The sequence below is a fragment of the Nothoprocta perdicaria genome, unplaced genomic scaffold (assembly GCF_003342845.1).
Source record: "Nothoprocta perdicaria isolate Ctin4 unplaced genomic scaffold, notPer1 scaffold_62, whole genome shotgun sequence".
Classification (NCBI taxonomy): domain Eukaryota; kingdom Metazoa; phylum Chordata; class Aves; order Tinamiformes; family Tinamidae; genus Nothoprocta; species Nothoprocta perdicaria.
Window position 1 is genome coordinate 475766 of NW_020455888.1, and position 14089 is coordinate 489854.

The following is a 14089-nucleotide window of genomic DNA, read 5'->3' on the forward strand; positions in this document are numbered from 1 at the left end:
AGTCCCACCAGACTCTTCTGGTACTCATAGCCTTTGTTCATGTATGTGAGGAACAGTGTAATCTTTAAAAGATCCAGTCAACAGGGGCTGCTCTGCTTTAGCTCTGCTTGGCGAGGAGAATCAGCAGCCCTGCAGAGACGTTCAGCTGCAGCCTGAGCTGCTTGTTTGCTGATCCTGAACAACCCCAAGCTGGTGCCAAGGGGGCAGTCCCATTTCGGCGCTGCCGGGATGGCTCGAGGCCACGGGTRGCCCTGGGGGGCCGGCTGAGCGAGCTGAGCTGCTTTGGAAGGGGAAGTTTCTGGCACATCGGGAAGGACCCGGCCGTACAGAGCAGAACCAGTGACAAAAGAAGCACGGGGAAAAAGCTACTGTTTTTAGACAGKGTTCCTTGAAAATTAGGAAGTCACTTCTAGGAGGTTAAAACCCACAGGTGTCCTAGCTGCGCTACTAGTGCAAGCCTGGGAATAAAGTAACCACAGTTGAAATACCTGTCAGTGAGAATATTTTGAAGGATTTCAATGCACTGCAATAATCTCATTTTAACCTTTTCTAGCAACATCCTTGCATTTTTTTATTGAGAAAATTATTCTACAGAAAAGTTTACATTCAATTTTCCCTCAAATTTCCAAAATCTCAGTGTTTCTTTGCCTTTTTTTTTTTCTCTGGCTCCTCTATTAAGGGCAGGAGGGAAAYAGAAAGAGGAAGCTGAGTGTTTCTGGGCTCGGTGGCAGCTTGCAGGAAGGCCTGATGGAAAGAGTGACAAACTCCACGGCCCTGTTGAGCAAGTGAGCCCTGCTGTAATAATGTCTCGGACAAATTGATATTCTCAAACAACTCTCATTGCATTCTTGAAGGTCCACTGCATTTGGAAATGAACTGGTTCTGTAGTAAAAAACAAAACAAGCTTGTTCTTTATCACGGTATTTTTAGACTGCACAAATGCATTTATGATAATGTCATCAAAGTTAGGATATATTCCAGAAATAGAGGCATAATTTTGATTGCCACTTGGCTACACTTTGTTCATCTCTTTTAGACCAGATGAAGGTATTTAAAGCGCTGCACATTCAGCAGTGCCATAGCCTGGAATCAGCCTTTTGCGAGGAAGCCTGTAAAAAGATGCCTTCTCTTCTGTCACCTTCTCCTGTGCATACCACTTTCAACCAGGCTGGTCAAATCTGATGAGCTTTTTTTCAGAAAGACACCTCATAGTGGGCTGCTTTTGCTAGGGTGGATTTTTGCCTGACAGCATAGGACAAAATGCACTACCGCATGCACTACATTAACGGGCAGAGTTATTAAATATTCAGCATTTTAACATAAATACTACAATTAAGGTATGAAAAAATAGGAAAAAAAATCAGTTGTGCACTGTTCTACATTAAATTATTTTAATTACAACGTGAAATTCATTCTTAATAGAACAACTGCATAAATCCCAAACTCTACTGCATACACCTGTCACTCAGTAACGCTTCAGCTCTTGTGCAGATTTTAGCTCATGGCTGCTTTTAATAGTTAAAGCAATTCATTAGAGTACCTGCCTAGCTGGCTGGCTGGCTGGCTGGCTGGCTGGCTGGCTGGCTGGCTGGCTGGCTGGCACCCTAACACAGCTCCACCAGAACCAGCCTCTAAAAACACTTCCTCAAGAATCAGGGCAGCAAATCGCACATTAAATAAGGTTCTTACCTCAGAATCAGACACAGGTGACGGATCTCCGCACACACAGTGGCTAAGAATGGAGTTCATTAGAGTCATTCTATATTTTTGTTTTGCAAAGTCTTTTCTTCAGGAACTACAAATGTGAGCACACGCTCTGTATAACCAGTCAGGCAAAGTTCATCCCATGATCTTGTACTTTTAGACTGAGGAAGGGACACGTCACATGTCATCGCCTAATCTGCCTTTTACACCCTTATCTTGAGCAATAACATTTGCAAAGCGAGGACTGTTCTCCGTCTGCAGCACTCCACCTACAGCAGCTGATCCAAATGACAATGAAATCAATCTCTGTTTTGCAATAAACAGGTCTGAAGGACTCTATTTTTAAGCTTAGATATTCAGTTTGCATTGAAGAATACTAATAAAACAGAATATAATCCTTTCAAAGCAAAATACTGAATGAAAACATACTGATAACCTCACATTCCTCCAAGTGACCACCTACCTCCTCTCAAGCAGGAGGACCTGCTCAAGTGACCACTTACTAGCAGAAATAAATACAGCATTGAACTCATAGGCTCCAACACTGCAAACACTTAAACCTGTGATTCTTGAAATCATTGAAAAAAAATAATAATTTTGGGGATCTTTGCCTATATCATTATATTTTTCCTCATCATACTGCTGCAGCTCCACTGACCTCAAGTAACCTCCTCTCGATTAATCCATTATAAATGAAATGAAGTTTTCTACGGACATGTGTTGAGATGTACAAGACCCTCCATGTGAGATGAAATCCAAAATGTGCCTTGTCCCACGCACTGAAAGTGTTAATCAAAATTTTCAAAGAATTTCTTTAGTCTTGACAAGTAAAGGTCTAACATGGGTCCACACTGGATTTTCTGAAATTCACCCTTGCTAGTCTAACAACAATACAGCATCACCTATGCTGAAACCTGAAATTATTCATCTTGTCCTTTCAGTTGCACCTATTTAAGATTCTTATGAGACTGCAAACACAGACAGCTCTACTTGCAGGCTCTATATGCAGATGAATAAAGATTCTTTGGACATATAAATTCCTAAGATAATTTCCTGGTTAAACTGTTGTATTTCCACAGCTTTCTTTTCATGGCAGTGCTATACTGACAAATACAATCTTTTTAAATGAAGATTTACCTAGATCCACACTATACTTTCATTTGCTATTATTCCTATGTAAGAGCTCACTGTTAACATTCAGRATGGGACTCAGCTCCTGATTCGAGCACCTACATTTTGATGTCTATAATGCAGGTGTCTATATATTAGCTACTGACACTAAAGCTCTTTGCAGTCAGTAGAAAATCAGACTGAGATTCGGTGCCTTTTCAAAAGATCTAGGGGATCTAAAGGATCTGCACATATCATATGCTACGCAAATATGACGCAGGACCTACAGGAGGCTCGAGCCCTTCTGCAGCAGCAGCTGCAGATGAGGGGGAGCAGCTCAGGGTATCTCACATAGCACCAGGTGCCTGTGTTCAGAAAACTGGATTGAACYTCCCATTTTGGGGGCCAGTAGAGCAATTCAGGAGTCAGTTGCCAAAATGTTCTCTAGGTTCTCAAGGGAATCCTGCTTGGTGCCTTCAGCCACTCCAGCAAGGTGGGTATTTCCCACCAGTCCCACACCATTCCTGTCAACTCTGTGTGACTGTTTTAGCTACCCTACATCTCCAGTGRTCTGAATTCAGTTTCAGGTGCCACTTCTAGGCATGCAGTTTAGGGTGTGCTCTTCAGGCCCCAGTGATGCTGCTGATTCAAGCTCCCTTCGGCTGCTTCCTTTRATGCCTTGGGTTGTCAAAACATCTACATGGCCTCCAGGAAACCCCAAGGTTCCTGGAGTAGCAGCTGGAGGAGAMTTGAAGTCTCCAAAGGCTCGTTATAATTGGTATTAAAAATTTGGCTCAGTGCTTGCTTCTTTATGGGTGAGGTAGGAGATCTCATTGGTAGCTCACCAGCAGCCAGTGATATCAAGTGGGACTCCAAATCAGCTGGACATCATCTCCCCTTGTCTGAACCCAGGCTGATTTCACAACCAAGTACAGCAGCTTCAAGGTCTTGATTAGGATCCCACTCAATTTGATCTGGCACTGGTACAACGCTGTTGCATTTAATGGAATATTACTGCTGTCCGCAGACCCTGTTACTCATTAATACCAATGTAAGCAAGATCAGCAGGTATTTAAGCATTGAAGTCTTAGTTCAGCTTTTATACACAGATGAGAGCCAAGTTCTGCAATTACTTATTAGATGACACTGTGTATCTTACAAATTTGCACCAAAAGTTGTCTTCTAAAGCAGCTTTGCCCAAGGAGAGATGGATACCTCTCTGGATCAGCATAAGATCTGTACCTATGCAATACTGATGAAGTGCTCCTCATATGGATGCAATTCATACCAGTGAAATGGCCAGAATTTGTCAGTACCTGAAACTGCATGGGGGAACTTCTCCTGACGCAGTTATGCCAAACAGGAATGATATTTCTTCACACACCTGACAAACTCCACTGCAGAAAAAGCCCCAACCGTGAATCTGAGCCTACACACAGACGGGTCAAACTGCTGCTTGTGAGGGCAACTAATGATAGCTGTGGGACCTTTTGCTAATGTAGTTATGACAATAATCTCCCTAATGAAAATAAAATCAAGCTCTATAAACATGCTCCTGCAGGTTTACAGTATTGAGACTCTATACCAAATAAAATCTGCATTTCTACCACTACCACTTCTAACATTACCTTTTTTTTTATATATAATTTTATTCTTCTCTCTTGTTYTAACTGTGCTAAGACAATTAACATTTCACAATTTAAAAGTCTTGCAGTAGGAAGGGACAGACAAATCTCTCTAGAAAGTCCTTTTTCTTGCCACAAGGGTAAATGCCACAGGGTCTTTTTTGTCTATGCCAGGGCTATTATCAATTCCTCAGGCTTATTCATGGTCCTACTTCGAAAAAGTGTTTTTTCTTTTAGAGCCATGTATCTGTGACCCTCACAGCACACAGGTTATTGCTTGAATTTCAACGTTTCTACCTGGTCCTCTKCTAGCAATTGGCAGGTAGGTGCCCATGAAGCAAGGACTGCACAACTGCTGCTCAAGGACATTTTGAAGCTGTTGCTCACTAGAGCTTCTGCTTTTACCTCATGCCTTTAAGCTCCATAATAATCTGTATTTGCTGCTGCTTTTGTTTATTTCCCCTCATATGTGTTCCCTCATTGACTACAGCAGCCCTTTTCTAATTCAAAGAAGAGATAACAACAGTTTCATGATCATTTCCTCATACAATCTATAAAAAGGTGTTACAAATTAAACAGAAAATTCAAAAAAAAAAGTAAGAGTAGGCTGAGAAGTTACAGCTTGGATTACTACATATTTTCGGTGAAAACTTATGATGGATAATCAGTCATGTTCTTCCAAAAAAGGACAAGACTTAAAACCAGAAACTGTAGCACTAACAGGAAAAGAAAGAAACAGTATTTGTGCTATTTTATATAGATATTTCTGTGCTTGATAACATACATACACATTTTCAGTGTGCATTCAAGAATCTATRTAAAAACATACGAATTAACTATACTAGCAATGACAAACAGATGTCAGCATTACAATTTGGGACTATTAAACATTTGATGTTTCTGTACAAGACAGGAATGGATAAGCAGTGGGCAATCTGTAGGAATATCACTGATTTTTAAACTCATATAAGTTAGCAAAACTGTGAAGGACCAAGCAAATRATCATGAACCCAGTGGTCATAAATAATTTTATCACCTTCACTGAACGGGGTAGAAGTTCAGGGAASAAGTCTCCACCCAGCTACACGATAAAAGGAAACCTTTGCACTTTTTCTTGTTGCTAAACAGCAGTGGGGGAACATGAGTTGAAGCTCATTTATCATCCCCACTAGCAGAGGGCAGAAGGTTGTTAGATGTCTCATGAACATGATCAATATTTTTATTTACACACACTGCTGTGACAGACACAGAGATTAGCAGACTCTGGCTACAATACAGCCTTATAGAGAAAAAATATTTATTGCTTTCCTTACAGATTTCATAAAAATATCCTAACGTGTTGTCATTTTAGCCTGATGTTTCCCTCTTGATCCACTACGATTGACAATTTTCAACAAAGTTATCATCAAAACAACTGTTACTGTGGAAATGATGGTAGAAAAATGCAGTGATCCAGTCCCGTGTCTCCTCTACCATCAACAACTTTTACATTTATTAGCCTTTGAGAAGACACTAAATACATTTATCGATCATCTATTGCATATGTATTTATGTATACCATATGATGCAGGAACAAGTGTGCTCCACAATATGGTAAAATCAGTTCCCATTAGCAAAATATGTTATTGTTGTAAAAAACACAATTTAAAAGTTGCCGTCACTTAGAAAAAAAAATACACCTAATTCTACCCTTGGGATTTGTTGACATAAAAACAATTGCAGTGATTTAACTAACAGCAGAGCTATAAAAAGTCATTTAAAAATAGCTTTATATGGATATAAAAACAAACAAAATTTGGGCCTGGATTTCTAAGGCAATTCTAATGCAGGTTTGCTTCATTTAACCTGATCCTTGAAAGCACACTTATCTCAATCAACAAGCATAATGCTTTCCATTCGACCAACCTGCTTCACAAAGATTAACGAGTTCACCTTGATAATACTCTCATTTCACAGATAAGGAGCGGACACAAACCAGTTAAGTAACTGAAGTCACACAGGAAGCATATAGCTGAGCTGGAAATGACACACGGACCTCAGGACTCTCAAATCTGGTCCCAAACCTCAAGGATTTCCTTCATCCTCGCTTCTGTTATTTAACTCTCTTGCCCAAACAAGTGTCGCTAAGAAATATTTCTGACATATGGGAGATATATTTCTGACACAAAATGCTCTGCAGAAAGTCTGACTGGTCATACGAAAATGCAATCCTGCTAAAACTTGAGGATTGCTGCATGACACCCTGGCCCTGTTTCTTCTTTCTTTGGTATCTAAATTAGAACAGCAGGCATGAAGTCCGGAGTGAAGCAGAAGTKAAGTCCAGCGTGAAGCCTGTTTTGAGTGAAGTAGTACTGCCTCTTTCCAGAAGAGGTATAGGCATTAATAATCCCTAAATAAACTTCTACATCATTTTTAAAACAGACTCAGGATACCCCCAATCATGTAACACCACTAAAAAAAAAGATTTTCTTTTTTTTTATTTAGTAAAACAATTTTTTCCAAGCTGCCTGCTGTCTTTCTAACATCCGTTGGGCAACCTCAAAAGCCAGATGATAACTACAGGCTGAAAATGGAACTTTATGTATAAAAAGCACACACAAAACACCACGTCTCAGTGTGTTTGCAGTGCTGAGGTGCCCTGATTCCCCCTCTTGCTATCCATGAGAGCACGGCCTCCTTATCCCAGCCCAAACCCAGGCACCAGCAGCTCCACRTGCCCAGGGTGGAGTCGCCTTGGGCTTTTATATCTGCAAACTATTGCTTCCTACACCACGGCGTAAGGGTGAGGCCGCTGTGGTTGAGCCTGGATTGGAAGATTTGAGTCTGCTCCATCCACTCTTCCAGCCTGGCACAACACGCTGCTCCCGAGGATCTTGGCTCCCATAACCTCAGCAGCTCAGCCACCTCCGGGTGCTGCAGGGGAGGGCGGTAAAGCTGCCGATGCTCCATCTGGGCTTTGCAAAGAGATGGATTTTGAGCTGAGATTTGTTGAAAGTTGAGATGGATTTTCAGTTCAACACCCTGCTCTACACATAAGCTGAATTACCTTCTGGAAGCCCCAGGCTCAGGATCGCACGGCGAGCAGCACTTGGGTACTACTGACATCTCAGCAGGGAGCTAGAGCAGAATCAAACATCAGATGCTCTTTGGAAAGGTAGAGGAGCATGAAGGTAATAAGGAAATGAAGCAGCTTTCTCAGAGCTAACTGCAAGGGAGCCCTCCTGAATATCCCCTTTTAGCATCCACAGATGCTTTGCAGGGACAGCAACTGCCCTGCTGAGCTCCTGCCGCTCAGCAATGGCCAATTCCATCCAACTGCACATTCACCGGTCTAAAATGTAAGCTCATCTGAAATTCAGATGGTTGTCACCGCTGCCTTGGGGCTTTTCTTTTCCCTGGCACAGGCTGTACTGAAGGGCAGAGCGTGTTCTGATTGGAAGAGTTTTTTGCTGTGGCAGAAGGAAGATATATGTGTCCTTTGAGGGCTCTGTTCTGCATCATTCCAGTGATGAGTCCTGTCGCTTGRGTCTGCAGCAATGCCGGTGGTTTCTGGTTTTGCTCTGGGCAAGTTCTCTTGGAAGCATTTCCTTGAGCCACTATGAGGGGTGGCAGTGGTGTGAGAGCACCCTGGCTGGTACAGGGTTGAGCTCAGGCTTGAGTGTGAATCCAGTCTCACTCACTCTGAACTAAATGTTCCCTGGCCCTCAGGGATGGCACTGGGAGCAGATCAGGGTGTTGCTCTGCTCCCTTCCCAGCCCCCGGGGTTGCTAGCACTAACTAGGGCAGCCCTAAGTGGTGCTATTCCAAATTACAAGTAGGAAATCCTACTTTTTGGAAGAGTGAGTTTTGGAAGACCTTACTTTTAGAAGACCCTACCTTACTTTTCCTGATCACCTTCCAGAGTTTATCACATTTTCGGTTATACAAATTAAGATGAAGTTGGGCAAAATTACTCCAAAGTTTTTTTGTATGTATTATGTGCTTCATATCCCTAAAATGAAGTGTTCTCCTGTGTTTTTATATACCTGTCACCTATTTTAATTCAAGAAAGGTAATCACTCAACCTGCAGATGAACACATCCAAAAAAAGCCAGTTCTGAGAGGTGAAAACTGCAGGGCTTGGGAGCTTGTATCACAGACCAAATATGTCCATCCTCAGCTCCTGGCTGCTGTGTGTTAAATGCTTAGTGCATTTAACATGACCATGCCCAGCCTTCTCCACTCTTCACCATGAGGACATATTTCAAAGCAAGTAGGGAGGATAAGTAGTGTGGGCAGGGCTGAATCCCCTCTATAAGTGCCATCCATACAGCTCTTCCTCCTCTTTTCCTTCACAAGTTCTCCTCCAAGTTCACCCATTTGCACTCAAGCCTGGAGGCCTGTATGGCAATRAGCAGAGCAGCAGCTGGGGCCCAGCAGTGCATAGGGACAGCATGTTGGGCCAGCCAGACCCTGGACACTGCTGAGCTGCAGCAATGGTACTGCATAGGTCAACTAGGGCTACTGATTTTCAAATATCATGAACATAATAACTAAGTCAGCAGACAGATCTCACAGGATGTAAAATACAGGCTGCAAGCAAAAATGTGACTCAATTCTAATTACAGCAGAGTTACCTCTTCAATTACCACTGTAATTTAAATTTATCATTTGTTTATAGTCATACAGATACAGTGCTGCATTTGAGTTATAAAAAGTCTGGTGTACCATGAAGCCAGCTGCCAACAAGGCAACTTAAATATCAGGTGTTCTAAGAGCTTGTGAAGATCTAGGCAATATATCAACAAATGGTTGATATATTGATATAACCCTTTGGTTATCTTTTCTGTAACAAATTCAGCAGAGTGCTTTGTCTAGGTCGCCTTAGCAGCTGCCACATGCCAGGCCAAAGCACAGGGTTTCAGTTTTCATGATTCGCAGTAATGTGGGGCTCTTCTCTGGGAAGGCGAAGACAACAGAAAAACTGCCTAAGCACAGAAATTGTACTTAATCATCTCTTGGTGCTATTTAAAACCAACATATTGCAGGTGGGTGAGACGGGCATGAAGCAGAGCTGGAGAAGACACGGGCCATGGCAGCCCGTGGTGACTGGTGTCACTGGAGAGCAGTTCAGGAGAGCTGGGGCAGGGACCTTTGCACCCTTCAAGTAGCTCTTGGTTGGGAAGCCACCTCCAGGAGCCCCAGCACCCAGGATGGGTGAGCACCAACACTGCTCTAGTACATCATGTATTCCTACCAAAAAAATGGCAATAAAATGACAGCCAGGACTGGATCTCAAGCCCAAATTTCATTGGGGAAAAAAAAATAGCAGCAACTCAGGCAAATAGATATATATGTGTGAATACAACAAAATCAGCTTTATACTGTTGGGGAAGAAACACGATGTGGAAACAGTTTCCACATTTGGGAATACACAGAGATTAACAAAGTCCCAGAACTTCATTTGCCAACTAATCTACTAAATAAATGGGTAAAGGAATTAACTGGTTTTGCTTCCAGCTACTGGAGCCAGTCCTTAAAGGAGAGCAGGTTTGAGCCTGACTGGTATACTGGAACCTTTGCATTAAACCAGGTCTCTGAGCCACTGAGCTTTGAGTGGCTGTGCTGCACTATATGGTGTAAAAACACCATGTATATATGGAATATATATATATATGGAATATATATAAAAAGCGATACATGAAATGTGGAAACTGAAGAGTTGTCTGTGAGTGCAGCTCCGATGAAGTCTTAAGTTTGGGATTTGCATTGCTCAGCATCACCATTCAAAAGGTTGCCCAGAAWAACTTGTCACAAAAGCAATTTTCTGTTTGCAAACAGTTCTGTAGCATGGGGGTGTGAGACAGAGCTAAAAACAAGTCACAGTCAAACATTCAAACGCCAGTGACCTCACTGTATGAATATGTGGCATTCATAGAAGTGCCTGCAGTTGAATAAACTTCAGATAAAAGAAAAATCTCCTGGCATAAACAGATGGAATGGTTGGTACCAAGCTACCAATACTCAAGCTAGGCTGAGAGATGCAGGGAAGAGTCATGGACGGAGGAGACCTTCCAAGGAAATGAAAGAAGTGCTCTCCAATTCATATCCCCAAGGGCCACAGCTCAGGGATGCACCCTTTGGGCATGACCAAAGACAATGATACAATGTCTGGACTATTCATTCAAAATATAATAGAAAGAGCAAGTTTAAGTGTAGGCAACCACTCAAAAACTTCTGAAAGGCAGCGCTGATTCACTGGGAGGGCAGGGGAGGGACAAGCTGGTTGTCTCTTGGTTGTGTCATGAACACAGATCACCGCTAGATGGTAGGTGAGGAGCATTAACTCTGCCAGTGAAAGATTTCCCCATTTTATTGCTGAGAAATCCCATCTACACGCTAGGGCTCTCCTGGCCATGTAAAAGCATCTCCTTGCATACACTCTTCAAGCAAGTTTTTAAAGAAAGACAGATAGCTGTAGCAACTGTGGGACTCCAGATCGCAGAGCTCCTACATGCATGCGTATTTTGGGATATTTTACCAAATTTTGGGTAATATTTGGTTATATTATACCAAATTTGGTATATTTATTCAAATTTTACTGTAGTTGCAGGCATCATAGTAAATAAATTTGCTTTTCTCCAGCAGAATGACAATATTTATAACTTTTGTAACTGTATTTAGTTKGCAAAAAATACAGTAGGCTTTAAAAGGAAAGATGGCTTCACACACATTGTAAGACTACACAGCACAAAAGGCTGAGGTTTGAACAACTTTTGAACAGTTTTTCTCATTTTTACCTGGGATATGAGATACATTGACCTAACTTGAGGGGAGCCACGGTCACTTAAGCTCATGCTRCTCCTGTCACACTAGTGACAGCTCCTCACTGGCACTGCCAAATCACGGCACCTTCTCCAGGGCCAACCCACACGCCTTTTCCTCRGTGTTTTCAGAGGAAGACGCAGGTTTATTCCCTGAACTCGCCCCGAGATGSTGCAGCACATCTAGCATCTACTCACAGCATGAACCTGGAAATGAGGCACAGTGAAAGGCCGGTATTTTGTCCAGCTTGTCAGTGGCAACATATTAAGCCCATCATGTAGAGCACTGCTGTCTGAAATATGCAGGCAGGCATCCAAATGGCTCACACCCAGCACAGCCATCAGGGCACAGGGAGAACACTGCGAGCAGCCCAATATTGGATTTATTCTGTATCTTGCACACCGTGCTGCTCTACAAATACTACCGTATCCTGCAAGGGTTCTACAGAAAAAAAAGCATATGTTGAATCAACCCCACTTTTAGCATCCACAGTTTCTTTGGAGATCTTTCAGCTCAGAAGAAATACAGCTAGACCCTGCTTAGGCTAAAATCTGTCAAGACCACATGACAGGATGGTGTAGCTGCAGGGGGTTATAAACTGCCCTTGAAAACGTACATGTGTAGCTTTGCGGCCAAAACTTGCTTTGATATTATTGCACAAAGGAGAATAATTTGATGTTAGCTTCCAAAGAGAACATATTAAAAGAAATAATTGCTGTCAGCATATTTGAGCAATAACAAGCTGCAAACACCCATCAGCTCTCAGGTTGTTTCGCATTGTTCTGCATGAATAAAGGCAAAACCCGACACATATACATATACCTTATAAAGGACGTTGCTTGCTTTCTTACCTCTTCCTTCTTTTCTTCAGCACCAGGGGCTAAGTTGAGGCTCAGCTGAGAGTGGCTGCTTATGCCACTGTCTTCATTTCCATCGTCRTAGTACACAGTCTGCACAGAGTCCTGGAAGCAAACAGGATTCCTCCCTAGCTTCGGCCCCGGCACCTCCATYCTCTCCTCGCTTTCCATCGAGCTCAGGGACAAGGTGCTGTGGTGGTTTGGGCACTGCAAACTCATATTGCACTTGACCTTCTCTGCACTGGGGCTTTGCGGCTTAGGAGCAGTTGGCCTAGCAGGAACATGAGGGTTTTCAGCTTCGTAGGTAAACTGGGAAGGAGCTTTCGGCTCATCCGAGTCCGAATAAAACACTTCATTCGGGATTGGACCGATGTCAATCGGAGAAGGTGAATCTAGGATCCCCGATGAGGTGCTGACGCTTCTGTCTTCAGCRGCAGCTACGCTCACTGCAGCCTCGGTACACGCAGGACCCGTGGGGCTTTGCAGGGAAGGTGTCCCAGGCGAGGTGGAGTCGGCGCTCGGCGCTGGGGAGCTGCACCTCTTCCTGTCGTGCTCCGTGCTGCTGGAAACCCTGCGCGAATAGTCGTCGTGCAGCCTGCTGTTTGGCCTGGTTCTCTGGGGCTGGTCGCTGGGAGAAGGGTCTGCGCTCCTAGGGCCATCCTTCCTCCATGCCGCATCTGTAACGTTGCTTACGAGCTTCAAAACTCGGTCAAAATCCTTTGCCCTGATAGGGCTCTTCCACCGCTTGGACCTTCTCTCGGAGTTTCCGCTGGTTTTGTCCGAGTCAGCGGATGTGGCACTTACTGTCCTTTGGGGCATTTGCTTTTCATGTGCGGCCTTGAGGTCGGTGAGGTTTGAGGTGGACTTTCGTTTGAAAGAGCTTTTTTTCAGGAAGTTTAAATTGTCTGAGCTTTTGCTTCTCCGATAGATGATCCTGTTGTTTTCAGAATCTTTCACCACAATTTCACAGATCTTTGGCTCTGAGGCGGCAGGAGAGGTTGGCCTGGCACATTTGTGGTTACTCGGAGCTTTATCAGTGTCCAGCAAATTTATGCGGCCAACCCCATAGGCCCTCCTGATGCTGCGCGAGCGGTGAGTGTTCCTCAGAAAAGAATCATCACCTTCCTCAGCATCGGAGCAATCAGAACCTAAACCACCTACTGCGTCCTGGAAATCCTGCAAAGGCCCCGAATAGGAATACCTGTTAGTCTGAACTGTCACAACTGCCCCATTTGAGCCTTGTTTTCCCGTGCTGTTCTCATTTAAGATCTCTGGACATTCCCTGGTTTGAATTCCTTGGAGAACTGAAGATCTTAACTTCTTGAACGATCCCATTTTTCTAATGGAAGACAAAGCATTCCACGTGGAAGAGCTGCCCATCAAAACGAGAGACCGAGGCCTCTCCGAGTTGGAATTAGCCCGTTTCCTAGGGGTGGAGAAGAAGCGCATGATTTTGGAAGGGCTGAGTTTATCACCTGGCACCTCCTCCTCATGGCTACAGCTGGTGGTGTATCCCCCATTGAGACTGACGGCGGTAGCGAGGCTCTGGGGCTCCTTCTTATCCATAACTATACAAGTAAGGGTGGTGCCATTTCCACAGCCRTTCTGCACCGCGGTCATGCTCTCGAGGCCGCACGCGTGCAGGCGGAGGCTGCGGGAGCCCGAATCTACATCGCTGTCCTCTGCGGCGCCGATGGGCCTCGGTGCCTGCCCCTCATGGGCCTCCCCGTGCTCTGTCCTGCGCTCGCATCGACCAGCAGCTCCGAGCTCCTCAGACTGCACCGCCTGCACCAAGAGAGCAAAGGCAGCATGAGAGAAATTGCCTTCAAAGGCCCCGGCTAAGGGAGGCTAGGGGCCCGCTAGAAGAAATAAAAACATCCACAAAATCAAGGGCTGCTTTTTAGCCAAACAAAGGCATGACACAGTGTTGAAGAGAGGACAATAACTCTCCAAGTCTAATGGCATTCATTAGCAATTTAGGAGACCAGC

General features: G+C 43.9%; 1 protein-coding gene across 2 annotated transcripts in view; it reads right to left on the bottom strand.

Moving 5' to 3' along the window:
- The window catches only part of SPATA13 (spermatogenesis associated 13), a 45525-nt gene extending 31724 nt beyond the window's left edge, over positions 1 to 13801 (bottom strand). The window contains exon 1 of one of the 2 annotated variants that reach the window (XM_026049857.1): positions 12095 to 13801. In XM_026049857.1, coding sequence (XP_025905642.1) covers positions 12095 to 13720 — 1626 coding nt within the window. In that variant the 5' untranslated portion in view covers positions 13721 to 13801. Of the gene's footprint in view, positions 1 to 1689; positions 1954 to 12094 lie in introns of those variants that run through there. The other variant, XM_026049858.1, reaches the window with a different exon arrangement.
- Positions 13802 to 14089: the final 288 nt, after the last annotated feature.